An 11,354-nucleotide genomic window follows, 5' to 3' on the forward strand; every position below is an offset into this window, starting at 1 on the left:
TTTTTTTTTTTTTTTTTTTTTTTTTTTTTTTTTCTTTTTTTAATTTATAACGACTTATGTAAGAAAATTCTAGAGATAATTAGTTTTTTTCCGAATATATATATATATATATATATATATAAAGTTCATCAATTTTAAAATTAATTTTTTAATGTTAAATTAAAATGTAAATTTAAAAAATTGGAAAAAGATATAATTATGTCAATAAAAATGTTAAACTTTGTATTAATTTAAACCTCTAAATAATTGTTGATTTTTAAATAGAAGGTTAATTTTAAAAATTAGTTAATGCACGGATAAATTTTAAATTATGTGTCTAAAGTGGTATAGATTTAATTAATAAAATTATATTAAATTAATAAAAATATCTTTTGCATTTTATTTAAAAAAATATGATTGAATTTTTCAAGGCTTTTAAAAAATTATAAATTTTAAAATCCCCGTTCAAAATATTTTTGTTTAATATTTTATTTATAAAAATATTTTTGAACTTTGAGAAGGGTTTTGAAAATATACTTAACTTTCAAAATAGTCTGTGAACTTTTGTAAATTTTAAAAGAGAAATTAAAAAATATACGGCTAATATATATGGACAGAACGGTAAATACTACATCTAAAAAAACATACCTAAATTCTCACAAGTAACATTAATATAAAATAGTTACATTTAAATTTAAATTTTTAAAGTGAGAAAGGGTATTATTAAACTTTTAAAAGTTTAAGAATTTCGAGACAACCAATCAAAAACCGACCAACCAATAAACAACCCTGCATGTTAGAAAGAAAGGCTTTGAATGATTTATGAGTAAAACTTTAGTTTCGTTCGTGTTAAAATATATTTAATACTAAATTATAGTTTACGATACATATCATATTCGATATTTTATTATAAGCAAATACTTAGATATTTGCTTCTTGCATCCTAACGGTGAATTATAAGCTACTTACATTCAAATAAATAAATACATAAAAGGACACTTCAGAAAAATATAAAATTACCCCCTAAAAACACAAAATTACATTCAATCAATCTTTATTAACTTTATAACAACGAGAAATAAATAAATCTAACCACACTAATTACATTAGCAAGTGCATGAACCACATGAAATGTATTTCTTAATAGTAAACCAAAAATTATGCTCTGAAGATACAATGATTTAATGTATTTGAAGAACAATCTTGTCTAAAAACTATATACAAACTGAGATTAAGCTTGTTAATTAAGTGTCGATTAAGGAAATAATAACGTTTTCTATCTGGGTGTGATGGTGGGAGCTACTCCACTTACAAGGTCGCTGCCAGAGACTTCTGATGTGTAATAGTTATTCATGTTGGATGATGAAGATGGAGGACTGGTCATTTTTACGACGTTCGTCATTGGAGGCTCTGCAACTTTCGTATCAGACTCGGGCAGCATAAGCCAGATAGTTTCGAGTGTTCGAACGACTTCTGCCATTGAAGGGCGTGCATCTGTTTCATTTTGGCAACATTTCAGAGCCAAAGTCACAAATCTTTCAACACATTCAAGGGGATAAGATCCGAGTTGACCATCGACAATCGAGAAAATTTTTCCAGACTGATATGCACGGTCGACCTGTTGACATATGAACGATACAAGTATTTAAAAGAGATGCCAGTGCAATACAGAGAAGGCCTTTGCAATCAAATTATGCATACGACTATGATATCCAGTTCTTGCACTTGGTGTTGTGGTATTCCAAAATAAAGAGGCCATAACAAATGCTTTTTGGATGTAATACCTCTCTAACGATGTTCTTGCCGTGTGAGATCGGGTGCCGCCCAGTTAAAATCTCTAAAAACACGACACCAAGACTATAAACATCACTCTTGTCTGTCAATTTATGAGTCAAAAAGTACTCTGGATCGAGATAACCCTGGAAAATGGAAGCATGCAAATTTAAAGGCACATAAATACCCTTTAACTAAACTCAATCCAGGAAGTGTAACCAGTTATCTAACCAAAAACAGTAACATAGAGAATAAACAAAGGAAGATATTTTTATGTAACCAGTTTCTCTATATCATGTACCATGGTATAATGAGCAAAGGTTTGACATTCCATTTGTGTCCCAACATCCCATCTCAATTATCTCAATAGGACAATTTTGAAAGTGGTTTTGAATGTGCAAATCCATTTTACCATGAAAATGTTGAAATATTTGTGCTAGCTTAAGTCGTGCGATCAGCCCCATCTTACCGAATGCAAGCGCTTTAACGGACTTTCTCTAGAGCTTATCAGATCTGAAGTACCTCTTTGACAAGGTTTATCCAGATTTAGATCATACTATCATATGTCTTAGTTTCTCAATTAATGGTGTAACGGTCTAAGCCCACCGCTAGCAGATATTGTTCTCTTTGTGCTTCCCTTTCAGGTTTCTCCTAAAGGTTCTAAAATGCGTCTACTAGGGAGAGGTTTCCACACCCTTATAAAGAATGTTTCATTTCCCTCTCCAATCGATGTGGGACCCCAGGGCCAGCGTCCTTGCTGGCACACCGCCTCGTGTTCACACCCTTCGAGGGTCAGCCTCTTCACTGGCACATCGCCTGGTGTCTGGCTCTGATACCAAATGTAAAGCCCCTAATTTTCTTAGGCTATTTAGTGACGTCACCCCATACATGCTTGGTAACACCCCTAATTTTCATGTTTTTTTTTTCTATTTGTATCTTAGTCCCTAATCTTTTAGGATTTGATTCTAGTCTGAACTTCTAATCACTTCCTATTATGGTTATCTTTTCACTTTAAAATCTTGATTGTGATCCTTAAGTTTCTTTCACATACACTCCATCCGAGCTCCAACCTGTTGTAATACTTTTGTATTTCCTTCTTTCGAAGATTAGCTTCCTTATAGGCCATTATTTCCCTGCGTGATCTAGCAATCCATGACTATTAGGGTTGTAGAAAGTTGTAAGAAATGCAGAATGCCATTTATCTCTAACATCAAACAAATAAAGGAGAAATCCGTTCTATCATTTTCTGAAAGGCAAGAGATGTTTATGAAAGTGAGGGTATTCCTCTATTTTCCTTTTGCTATCATATTTACCATTATAGTAGAACTTGTAGCGTCTATGAAAACAGGGCGTCATCTAAATGGTAATCTCCTATAAAACCTTTAGATTCCCACCATAGACGCCTCTGTTTATTAGTGTTACAAAGGATCTTTCCTTTATAAAACCTAATAGATCAATTATAAGTTTATAAAAAAGGATACCTACCTTCTAATACCTAGTAGACATCCTAGAATCTACTAAAATCGTGACGAGATTGTAAGCAAAAATTGAACTCTTTCATTAAATTTCTAAAAGTTTAAGAAATATAGATAGAATTTTACCGGTGTCCCTTTTACTACCGTCGATACATGATTTGGCACATCGCCTTCTGTATCTGGTAGAGGTGCAAGTCGTGAAAGTCCGAAATCAGCAACCTTTGCCAAATATTTGGAGTCTAATAATATGTTGCTGGACTTGATATCCCTGTGGAATATTGGGGGATCAGCTTCCGTGTGAAGGTACAGAATTCCCTTAGCTGCACCCAGGGCAGCTTTTAATCTTGTGGCAAAACTCAAAGGTTTTGCAGAACGTACTGTGATAACACAAGGAAGCATAACAAGTCAATGCTCAAAAGAGGGACATGAAAACAACAGCTCAAATAAATAAATAAATAAATAATTTATTCTTCAGTTGACATAAATATGAAGGAATAAGAACCCTGGAACGTATAAAAACCCGTCTCACAATTTGCATAACTGAAACCGAATCTTCAAAAAATAATTTATAGGAAAGTTGCTGAAATGTACCAGAAAGGTGATCCCTCAGCGTGCCATTTGACATAAACTCATAAACCAACATCTGCATGATTAAAAATCAAAGTCTGCTCAAGGCCAAATTTCAAGGCAGTGCAAGGAATTGACAAGAAAGTAATGTCCAGCGAGCTGATAAAATTAGTAGCTGTGACACAAGTAAGTTTTGTGACAGAATTTGACAAACAGAAACTTTAATTTAAATTATAATGCAACGTATCACCTTAAAATTCGAGCTTTTTTTTAAATTTTTTACTAGAAACAAAACTTTTCAGTGAAATAATGTAGATAAACTGATGATGAAAGGAAACGACCTCCACAAGGGAGGGAAAAAGAGAACAAAACAAAGATTAATGCATTCTACTTTAGACATAAATCTTGAATAGAATAAGCCACAAGAGTTTAAAAAGAGAATGCCATGAAGAAGTCTTTTGATGAGCTGAATCAAAATGACCTTTCCAAGAAAGATGTTCGTCATTAAAAATCTTTTGACTAAATCGTCACAAATTTAAATAACAGGGACTAAAGTGAAACCTAAGTGCATGGACTATATTGGAACTTCAATAAAATACCAGACCAAATTCAGGGGTGTTTTTGCAAATTTTTTATGAAAATGATAAATAAATAAAGAATTCCTCAAACTACCTGTTCGTCTTCTTCATCACAATATCCAATCAAAGCCACAAGATTTCGGTGGTGTAATCTTGACAATAATTGTATTTCAGTTAGGAACTCCTTTTCACCCTGTAGTGAGCCCTCCTGTGCACGTTTGATAGCAACAGCAGTGCCATCTGCTAGAATTCCTTTGTACACCTTTCCATAACCACCTTGACCAACTACCGTGGACTCGTGAAAATTGTTTGTAGCTAGAGCCATTTCACGGTATCCAAACTCCTTTACGCCCTCAATATGTATGGAGGTTTTTGACACTGGTATAAATGAAGATCAAATGTTAAATAATCACAATACTTAAAGACCAATATATGATCTTTTCTTATTATTTAAAGTGACCAAGAGAACTCTGAGATTAATCATATTCCAGTCACCTAGTTATGAAAGTTTGATTTTTCGAATAATAAAGCCTGATATAAAAATGAAGGCTGACAAAATTATTATAGCATGTCATGTAATGAGCCATAATATACTATAATTCTAACAAAGAATGAAGAAGTAATAGCCTCAATTATACAAGCATAAGAATTTAAAGAAAATGGAGATAAAGCTAATTAACTGAAATTTATTTTAAGATGCCTGATGATCAAGTACAAGGCCATTCAATCAAGACATGATGGATGATCTTAAATTAGGGTGAATGGTAATTCTATTCTATCTTCAAATTTGCACATCCTAGGTCTTCTTATATAGGAGAAAGACCTTGTACAGCATTAAAAAAAACGATAAGTACTAAATATCGACAACTAATACACAATTATAAGATAGGAAATTCTATCAAATTATCGGTTCATGTAAGGGAACCAAAAATTTGATTGATGGATGGATAATCTCGAAGTATTTGCACAGGAAAAACACAGCCACAGATAGTATGAAACTGCTATTACCACATGGCATCAATAAATGCATTACAAGTTTACAATATGCTGCAAACCAAAAAGTTAGCTGAATGAAAATATCTAACATGTCCAAGTAAACTTGCTTAATCTTGCAATAAGATCATCATGCCAATCAACCATTTTACCCAATGCATTTCTGTCAAACAATCTTCATAAATACAAAAAAAAAAAAAGTACACCTTTAACTTCTACTAACACATCCAAGTTGAGTTTGTACATCAAGCACACTTGATATATGAACTTACTATATGGGTAACATATTTGTAAATCATCTCCTACGTTACATACTGACTTTTACAGATTACAAATGTACAGATTAGGACAATCCTCTGATACTCAATCCTCCAAACATAGTTTATATAGATTCAGACCTCCAAACCTATGAACCAGCATCCACTAAGAGTTTCTTTTAAAACTTTGGCATTTATTACTCATGACCATGAGGTTTCAAAACTAAGGTATCATCATTTGTAGCATATAACATATTAAAGCGTATTAAAGTATTGATTTAAGATTATATTCACCAAAACCCATAAACTTAGGCTTTTGGGTTGATTAGTGATTTAACATTGTATCAGAGTAGGAGGTCCAAAGTTCGAAACCCAAAAATCCTCTCCAATTAATATTGATTTCAACCTTTTGTCCTTCTACAAATATGCAAGCCAATAAGTGAGTAAAAGTGTTAAAGTAGCGATATAAGAGTAAATTCATCATAACTACTCATCAACTTAAGCTCTTGGGTTCATGGGTGGTTTAACATAAAATGATTTATATTCGGTCACAAACTAGCATCGAAACCTTAGCTCTCATATGTGGTTCTGCAGGGAAGCTATAAGCACACCCATATAAATCGTTCACTTATTAAGAATTGGGCATTGCAAGAGAGGAGGCACATAAAATACTACATCCTAATTTTTAAGGAATAAACTACTTACGACGATGCCTTCTTGAGATGTGGTGGCCCCTCACACGTAATCTTACGATAAAAATAAAAATAATTGCAGATAGCGTTGCTCCACCAGCAATTGCTCCTAATATTATTCCAGCCAATGCCCCTTTACTCATAGTAGAATCAGATGGTGATGGAATAGATACTGCAATACGAGAAAAAAAAATTAAGCTAAAAATCAAATTTGAAGGATTGTGATAATCATAATAGCTAAACATGTAGGTCTCCAACCAAAAATAACATTAATTGTTGATTATAGTCTTCCAGTTATAAGTAAAATAAATGCAGTCATCTGCTCAGTATCGGGTATGATGGTGCCAAAATGGAAACATTTAACTAGTCAGCAGGGTTGATACCATAGAACATATCATGTCGTGTCATCAGGAATATTTTCTATTGTAAATAACTAATTGACATAAGCCTCATTAACTAAAAATGCAAACGAAACCACAAATATAGAAGCGTCATAAGGAGGAAAAAATCACCATTATAAAGAGAAAATAATATAAATAAACATTGATGAAAAAGTATTTCGCAAAGATAATCAAAACATGCATTTATGTAGCAATGGCCCAATAAACGCGCATAAAAGGTTACCACTATGCCACAGACAGGGTTTCTATCAATAGATAATAATTAGGAAGTACAAGTATAGGAAGCCTTTTTCCAATTGCTTCAACAGGTAACATGAAAACCAAAGGTAAAAGTGAGCTTTCACAACAATATTCAGTCTCTGACAATTTAATATAAGAGAGAGTATCCTAAAAAAACTCATCAGAAAAGTTTTAAAGACCAACCATCCTTATAAACATCGGATATTGTCAAGCTGAGAAGTTCATACGGTCCAAATATGTCGCTATCTGAAATGTTCCAACTTGTAAACTTGGAAACAATTCTTACAACCTCGCTGTCATTGAACATGTGAGTACTATTGTTATCGGCAACATGTAGAGGGAAAAGCTTCAGGTTCATTCTTAATCGAGGCCCCTTTTGCCACACAATAGAACCAATGTCCAATTGTTCAAGACGTAATGTAAGACCATTGGTCAGGTACTCCTCGAACATTTTTTGATATGGACTAAAACGTGAGAATCCGGGACTTTTCAAACGATATCCAATAAGAAGAGGTGCAGAACAGACACAAAATGAGGGACATTTTGCCGAGTAACATTCATAAGGAGGTGGGCATATTGAATCAGAACAGTCAAGACTTTTATTTGTTGGAATGTCAATTATATCCTCACGCTCAGATCCACAGAAGTGCACCAGGCTGTTATTAGAACAAGCAGGATTCCCATGAAGCCTGAAATTTAGGGGAAAAAAAACATCCATAAAAAAAGAATATAACATCAATTTGTCAAGTTTGGTTGTACGCTGTGCACACATATACTTAAAGCCAGAAATTCAAAAGGACAAACATCAATTTTTTTTTTATTGGAAAGAAAGCCATTTCATTCATATGGTGAAATGTATACAAAATATCCTATCATAAAGAAATTTATACAAAAGACAAACATCAGATTTAAAAAGGTAATGTAAGGGATGGTTCACTCTGCACAAATGGATCGAGTAGTGCACATGCATTATGCCGATTGAAGATAAAGAACTTCATTAAAGCCATATTGTACTAATTTTGATACATCAGAGTTAAGAGGAAGAAGCAAACCAGACAGTGACGTTCTGAGGGAGATCGATGCTTCCCAAAATATTTGAAAATTTGTTGTTCTGCAGCTCTCTGCAGTACAGAAGAGGCAAGAATAAATATTTGGTAAAGGAAGTGCAGAGCAGTCTATAATCCTTCAACCCCTCAACATAGCAATTTAGTTACTTCACGTCTTACACTGTAAGGCTGTCCAAAACTTTGAGCGTCCTGTTTTGCCATATGGAGGATGGAACTGAGCCGTTCAATGAATTATTTGCAATTGACCTGCCATGTGAAACTGACAAACTAACCATTACTTTGTACATTGAGTTGTATAATAGATTAATCAGTAACTTCAAACCTAAGTGAATGTTTGGAGAAAAATTCATGTACATCCTAAGGGAAGTAATAGCAGTAAGGATATTAGTTTATAAATTAAAATCTTCTATTTGAAATAGTTCAGTTAGATTCCGTATCAAATTAAATAGACAAACAATTGAATACTCCTCCTCAAACAAATGACACATATATTGTAACGACCGAGCACAACAAGAATTAATTTTTTTATTTTTCCTTTAAAGTTCTAACTTCCAAAATTTTATTGAGGGCCTTAGAGTCCGAATTTCAAGATGAGGTAGAAGGAAAAAATGCTTAGAAAAATCCGAAGAAAATAGTGAAAAATGAGAAAAATGATCTAGATGGGTATTTTGATTATTTCCATGCATAGCTAATTCTGAAACTTATAATTAGCCTAAAAGCAGAGTTAATTAGGGAAAAAAATAAAGAAGAAAAAGGAAAGAAAAGAAAGAAGAGAGAGAAAAGAGGATTTTGAGAGAGCAAATAACCGTTGGACCTACTCCGATCAAGCCACCTAGAGTCCTTTTCCAGCTATGGTCTCTTCATGAAGCTTGCTTAGAAGGTTGATTACATTCAGTCTAATACTTGAATAGCCCAAATCCATCCAGAAATGAGGAGATCGAGAGGTAAGGATTTTGAGTTTTTGTTCTCGATTTTTATCCAAATCCGTAAGATATCTATGGAATTATGTCCTCAAATTTAACTATACTATTCTAGAGAGGACTTCACACATCTTCGTCAAGGAACCTCGACACAAAACTCACCAGAAATCGGAGTTTCGTCGATCCTCCAGAAAGTTTTTTTAGTTTTGGACCGACTTTTAAACGCATTTATTTCTCTGTATAGTTAACGGAATACAATGAAATTAATTTTGATGGAAGCTGGTTGAAGACTCTTCAACTTTGGTGAGGGAACCGAGTTGAATCAAGCTACATGGAAAAAGATACAAAATTTAAATTAAAAACAAAAAAAAAACAGTAAAAAAAAACGCAATGGAATCTAGAAATAATCCAGGGAAGACAAACAACAAGTGAACACACATCACACAAAGAGGAGACGAACATGTCAAGGCGAAGGCGTCACACGCGTCAAGCTGCTAGGAGAGGAATGTGTCAAGCAATGAATAGGGACACGTGTCGTGACGTCGTAAATCGCAGAAAGTAAAATGCAGGCAAGCACGAGACGTCAGGGTTGAAGTTGCGATTCTAGAGGGGCCAAATGTCATGCTAGGAGCGCGCTACCTCTCCATTGGGTGCGTCTGTACTTGTGCGTGAACTGTACATGTGGAAGCCTTCCAGTTGCGCGTGGAAGCATGTGAGGTCCATTTTTTTTGACCCATTTTGACTCATGTTTGTTTATTTCAACTTCGATACTAATCTAATTTGAATTGGAATTAGGACTTACCAAAGAAATTACAGAAAATTCAAAGCTCCCAACAAATGAAAATCAAGCTCGAGAAGGCACAATCCACCGACATAAATAGCCATTCAGACTTTCTTCAAGTAATAATTGTCGCTAGGGCATGCTAATATGCGAGCATATCTCACCTTAGGTGGTTGGAATATGCATGATTAGGACTTTAGAAGGGCCATATTGGACTGTGTGTTATAAAAATTATGAAAGGATAAGAATTTAAGATGCAGCTGATAATGATTTCCGTTGTGCTATATAAGAGAATAAGACATTGTGATCTGTACTTCAGGTGATGAATGAATGTTATCTCCTCATTCAGCTTGCATAAATGTTTAGATAATGTAGTTAAGAATAAGGCACTAAAACTAGGTCATTTTCAAGTTGACCTAGTTCAACATGTTTCCAGTAGACCGAGCACCTTCGGGTCAGAGCGGCAAAAGACCACAGTTCTTCTAGATATTAGATTAGCCCTGATGAGCTAGTCTTGAGTGTTCTGAAAATATGAGATTGAGATTCAAAATCTTTTCTCCTTGAGCTTGATGAACCTTTAAATCATATTAAGTGGGGGAAGTGTATCAAGTTTTGCACACATCTTCTTAAACTTGCATAAAGTCATTTGTAACGGGGTTGTTTTTTTTGTTCCACATGAAAGAAGGTCGTGCAAACTTCGTACATTCTATTTACTTGCTCTTTTATTGAGTATAAAGATTCTAAGAACTCCAAAAGTTCATTCACGGAATCACAATGATTTACCAAGCCAACTACCTCACTCTCAATTGAGTTCTTGATTTGAATGTACAATCAAGTGTCATCATGAAGCCAATCCTTCTTTGAGTCATCCTCGGGTAGATCTTGATCAATGTCGCCATCTATCTTAGTGCTTCGTAGATAAAACCAAATCGTCCTACTCGAATTAATAATGGGAGTCATTTAACTAATGCTCCATGGGTGTTTGACGAAAGAGAAACCATATTAGATACTACCACAAGTTTCATCTCAGCCATTAGTTTCACACAAATGTAGATAAACCCCAAGAGAAACACGAACCAAACCAAACCTTAATTGCGAGAGAACCAACCAACCCACACGCAAATAGCACAACCCAAGACAAACTATGTAGGCATTATCAAATCCAATCACACAGATCAACTAGAAACTTCAAGTTGAGACAAATCCAGGCGGTGGAAACAAGAATGGATCTTTCACCCGCCCTTGCATGCTGATGCTTGGCTGCGGGAACAAAAACTTCCAGTGGCCCATGTGGCTCACGTGCAACTCTTTCTGGCAAACAACGACGATGGTCCTACTCTACTAACGGTGTCACTCCTCTTAAGATGAGTGGTGTTGACAAATGGTCACTCTAACTTGATGACCCAAACTTCAAACCCTAGCCTCACTTGGAAGAGAAATCCTAATCGACAAACAAAAATTCTAAAACCATAGGGACTCTGATACCGCTGATACCATGTAATAAATATTAAAAAAATACTCTATGCATTTTAGATTAGAGAGTAATATATATATAACTACAAAAAAAAAAAAAAAAAAAAAAAAAAAAAAAAAAAAAAAAAAAAAAAAAAAAAAAAAAAAAAAAAAAAAAA

The 11,354-nt window shown here is 34.1% G+C and overlaps 1 protein-coding gene across 2 annotated transcripts in view; it reads right to left on the reverse strand.

Annotated features, from left to right (window-relative positions):
* Positions 1–1,016: 1,016 nt before the first annotated feature.
* The window catches only part of LOC111452595 (probable LRR receptor-like serine/threonine-protein kinase At1g06840), a 20,746-nt gene continuing 10,408 nt past the window's right edge, over positions 1,017–11,354 (reverse strand). For both annotated transcript variants that reach the window (XM_023093395.1, XM_023093394.1), the window contains 9 exons: positions 8,182–8,268; positions 8,008–8,076; positions 7,139–7,644; positions 6,328–6,486; positions 4,467–4,750; positions 3,819–3,870; positions 3,354–3,604; positions 1,764–1,898; positions 1,017–1,597 (listed from right to left, as the gene is read on the reverse strand). In XM_023093395.1, the coding sequence (XP_022949163.1) occupies positions 1,256–1,597; positions 1,764–1,898; positions 3,354–3,604; positions 3,819–3,870; positions 4,467–4,750; positions 6,328–6,486; positions 7,139–7,644; positions 8,008–8,076; positions 8,182–8,268 (1,885 nt within the window). In that variant the 3' untranslated portion in view covers positions 1,017–1,255. The remainder of the gene's footprint in view (positions 1,598–1,763; positions 1,899–3,353; positions 3,605–3,818; positions 3,871–4,466; positions 4,751–6,327; positions 6,487–7,138; positions 7,645–8,007; positions 8,077–8,181; positions 8,269–11,354) is intronic.

The sequence above is a fragment of the Cucurbita moschata genome, unplaced genomic scaffold, assembly GCF_002738365.1.
Source record: "Cucurbita moschata cultivar Rifu unplaced genomic scaffold, Cmos_1.0 Cmo_Scf00014, whole genome shotgun sequence".
Classification (NCBI taxonomy): Eukaryota; Viridiplantae; Streptophyta; class Magnoliopsida; order Cucurbitales; family Cucurbitaceae; genus Cucurbita; species Cucurbita moschata.